The 4,387-nt window shown below is 33.2% G+C and overlaps 2 protein-coding genes across 2 annotated transcripts; one reads left to right on the top strand and one right to left on the bottom strand.

Moving 5' to 3' along the window:
• On the top strand, positions 1 to 795 carry LOC109126657. Its single transcript, XM_019230448.1, has 2 exons — positions 1 to 234; positions 553 to 795. The coding sequence occupies exons 1-2, from the start codon at positions 47 to 49 to the stop codon at positions 614 to 616; spliced, it is 252 nt and encodes an 83-aa protein (XP_019085993.1). The 5' UTR covers positions 1 to 46; the 3' UTR covers positions 617 to 795.
• Positions 2,616 to 3,400, bottom strand: LOC104710934. The gene is made up of 2 exons (XM_010427586.2): positions 2,972 to 3,400; positions 2,616 to 2,870 (listed from the first exon to the last, which is right to left on the bottom strand). The coding sequence occupies exons 1-2, from the start codon at positions 3,312 to 3,314 to the stop codon at positions 2,767 to 2,769; spliced, it is 447 nt and encodes a 148-aa protein (XP_010425888.1). The 5' UTR covers positions 3,315 to 3,400; the 3' UTR covers positions 2,616 to 2,766.

Here is a 4,387-nt window from a genome sequence, read left to right as displayed (position 1 = left end):
GATTGTTTTCAAAAGAAAAAGAAAATGGCAAAATGGATTTGCGATAATGGTGATAATGTTGGTGATGATTGCTGCGATAGGAGGAGGAGAAGCAAGACATATTCATAGACATGGAAGGACTTGGATAGGTTGCTTTCGGTATTGTTCTCGCGATTGCAGCGATTATGATGGAAATTGCTTTGAACATTGTAAGATCAAATGTGGTGGTCCTACCCCTCCAAAAACCAATTCAAGGTACACTTTTTTTTCATTACTTCTTTTGTAATTTACTGATACATATGATCGAACTAGATCGTACCATACAATCCTCTTCGCAACGTGGTAACAGATTTTGCATGTTTGGTTGGTATGATAGACTAACTTCAAAAAGGCTAAAATCTTTTCTTGAACCTTTAGAACTAAACCGTTCCATGTTATGACATTTATAGTTAACATGTGGATTCTTGATCCGAATTAACACTCCTGTTTGTCACACTTATGTCTTGAAATTTCATACATAAATAGTAAAAGTTTTGCTTTGTTCTAAGTTTCAAGTATTTTGTACATGGTCAGGAATTCACATGGGAAGAATAATACGTACAGTGAGGAAACTGAGGTTGGAGGAAAGAGAAATTGATCAAAGGAGACTCATGCAGTAGAGACCAATAATCATATCACTATATGTTACTACACCACTTGTGTTCCTTTACTAAGAAGTGTTGTTGTTTCCTAGAAATTCAATAAAAAGACCATTCAAACATAGAGGCTTGCTTTTCATAAACAATATCATTTCCAATCAAAACCTGTCTATAAAAAAATTATATGCGTTATTATGACTACCTATAAATTGGTCAAAGTGTCAAAAAGGAAAATATAATCGTTAAAGATGTGTTTGAATAATAATACTTTACTTTTTCAAAGATCATTTTTGTCTTTATGCCTTAATTGTACCTTGTAGTGAGAAATATCTTCATGGGGGATCTCTGTGGATATAAATCCTTGGTCATATTATTCTTAGGCTTTCAAAAGACTTAAAACTCAGCTCATCTGTATTCAATATTTGGTTTCTCCATCCGCAGCTATACCTTTCAATCTAAGCTATTAAGAGTCTATCATTAAGGTCGTTGGAATCTTTTGCGCCAAATCGAAACCCTACTCAAGACAGATTGATCAATTGGGGTCTCCAAGTTGATATTATATGTCTCTTATAGCGCTCGCACAACTAATGACACAACCACATCTTTCAACAGCATATTATCTCAGACTGTATGTATAGTGCTTTGTTACTGTTCCTTTCTCTACACAAACAAGTCCGACCTGCAAGCCATGGACTGGATCTATCAGTCGTGTTTACCCAAACCTTAACGTCATCTCCTAATCTTTTCTTGGCACGTTATAGTCTATGAGATCAAGCGCTAACACAATAGCAGAAATCACACTCCCTTACAGAGAGACTTGCCACTCGGATCCTAAAACTAGTGGACCAAAATGTGAAAAGCAAAGCTAGCTCCTTTAGTGGTTAAAACCAACTCTCTTACTTCGGGCTTATTCTAACTTCTTGGTTCTGTACATCTGTACCCTTCAACACAACAGCTTCCACGTTCCACCTAACAATGATATCTTTTACTATACTAGCTGTTTAATCTAGAACCTAGTTCAGTTTTGTTTTTTGTTTTTTGTATGAAATCCAGAAGCTCCAGTCCATCTCAATTCTAACCTCAGATGTATTACTCATTTCCAGGTACCACCATACATTGAAANTATGACTACCTATAAATTGGTCAAAGTGTCAAAAAGGAAAATATAATCGTTAAAGATGTGTTTGAATAATAATACTTTACTTTTTCAAAGATCATTTTTGTCTTTATGCCTTAATTGTACCTTGTAGTGAGAAATATCTTCATGGGGGATCTCTGTGGATATAAATCCTTGGTCATATTATTCTTAGGCTTTCAAAAGACTTAAAACTCAGCTCATCTGTATTCAATATTTGGTTTCTCCATCCGCAGCTATACCTTTCAATCTAAGCTATTAAGAGTCTATCATTAAGGTCGTTGGAATCTTTTGCGCCAAATCGAAACCCTACTCAAGACAGATTGATCAATTGGGGTCTCCAAGTTGATATTATATGTCTCTTATAGCGCTCGCACAACTAATGACACAACCACATCTTTCAACAGCATATTATCTCAGACTGTATGTATAGTGCTTTGTTACTGTTCCTTTCTCTACACAAACAAGTCCGACCTGCAAGCCATGGACTGGATCTATCAGTCGTGTTTACCCAAACCTTAACGTCATCTCCTAATCTTTTCTTGGCACGTTATAGTCTATGAGATCAAGCGCTAACACAATAGCAGAAATCACACTCCCTTACAGAGAGACTTGCCACTCGGATCCTAAAACTAGTGGACCAAAATGTGAAAAGCAAAGCTAGCTCCTTTAGTGGTTAAAACCAACTCTCTTACTTCGGGCTTATTCTAACTTCTTGGTTCTGTACATCTGTACCCTTCAACACAACAGCTTCCACGTTCCACCTAACAATGATATCTTTTACTATACTAGCTGTTTAATCTAGAACCTAGTTCAGTTTTGTTTTTTGTTTTTTGTATGAAATCCAGAAGCTCCAGTCCATCTCAATTCTAACCTCAGATGTATTACTCATTTCCAGGTACCACCATACATTGAAACAACAACCATAGATTACATATCTAAATTTGTATTTGAAACGGATACATAAACACAAATCCCAAGACTCAATTACACAAGGATCAAACAATTTACCAATCAAAAACACATGAGAAACAAAGCCATGGACACAAATGGAAGAAGCTGCTGCGTATTACCAGATAAAGCTCGAGACTTTGTTCCAAAGTTTACAACTTTATTCTCTGCAAAAGTCACCCACAAAGAAACAGAGCAAAACCCATCAATAAACAGAGAGATAAATCTCACTAACATTGGTAAATTCAGAATTAGCTCAAGACTTAACTGCATTCTTTAGGATGACAAAGACATCTTAGAGCAACACCACAGTTACCATCTGGTCTCTCACAAGCGATGCATAAATCAGGTATGCGACCTTCGACTTCCATGGAAACCCTAGCTCTCAATCTCACTTCCTCTGTTCCGGAGACATGGGAGAGACCAGTTGAGGTTTTGAAGTAGAGGTCTCCAGATCTGCAGGTTATGAGATTAGATGGGTATGGGATTGGAGTGTTACCACAGTAGTATATTCCTTCTTCTTGTTGTTGTGGGTTTTGTGTGGAAGGTGAGAAATTTAGAAAGAAGAGAAGAAGAACAAGGATGAGGATATTGCTGGGGATTTCTTGCATCTCTGTTTCTCTCTGCTTTGCACAGTAATTTACACTGAGAGTGATATTTTGGTAATCCAAGTATCCAACCAAACAAAAGTTACATACATAAAGTTCTTATTTGTTTTCAGGGATATCTTGCTATTTCCCTGAAAGAAATTTTTGTTTTCCTCCAAAAAAGAAATTTTATTATTTCACATTTGAAGTTTTACCGTTCATCATTCTAATTCGGAATCAAAGTTTTTTTTTACATGTTTTATGTTATTATTTTGTCTTTAAACAAAACAATCAATAAAAAACTATTTCTCAAATTCATTAAAATTTTAATTTTTAAAATGGTAACATGTAAACTTGAAAATAAGAGGGGTATTAAACTTGATATTTAATTTTTTTGAAGTATTTTTAAAATCACTTGTTTTGATAGCGATTTAAAAAAATATTTTTAAATCTTATGTTATTTTGTGTGGTAAATTATTTGAAAATCATCCAAATTTTACTAATAAAATTTCACAGAATCACATTTCATTTTTTCTTTAAATATAAAAACTCTAAAACATAATAAAATCACCTACAAACTCATTTAAATCTTTCAAAATATACCATGTCTAAATTACAAAAGATACATAAACAATAAAAAAATCATGATTAAAAATAAAATCCCCTATATATTAAAAGAGAATCATTCTCTAAAAAAAGCTGACGTGTCGTTGCCAGAGAGCTCCGTCTCTAATTTATTATTTACCATTAATATTCCATAATATTACATAAAACTGCCACTGTTTTTTTTTGTCAACTGCCACTGCTATTCAATTTATTTGTATACACAATATTTTGTTCCTATAAATTCTAAAATTGGTAAATATTATTCAAAAATTGATAAATATTATCTCCTACATATTTTTAAAATTAAATTAATTTCACTATGTATTATAATATAATAATATAATTATATCATGAGATGTAAAAAATATATATTTAAAATTGTATCTTCAGAAATATAAATAATATTACTTTTCTAATAATTTTACAAAGCTCTAATGATGAAAGAATCGAAGATCATTTGAAACTGGCTCAACATTTATTCTTTTGCTAAA

This window comes from Camelina sativa, chromosome 9 (genome assembly GCF_000633955.1).
Source record: "Camelina sativa cultivar DH55 chromosome 9, Cs, whole genome shotgun sequence".
In the NCBI taxonomy this organism is placed as follows: domain Eukaryota; kingdom Viridiplantae; phylum Streptophyta; class Magnoliopsida; order Brassicales; family Brassicaceae; genus Camelina; species Camelina sativa.
The sequence above is the reverse complement of the archived record's forward strand: the minus strand, read 5'-3'. Positions and strand labels throughout refer to the sequence as shown.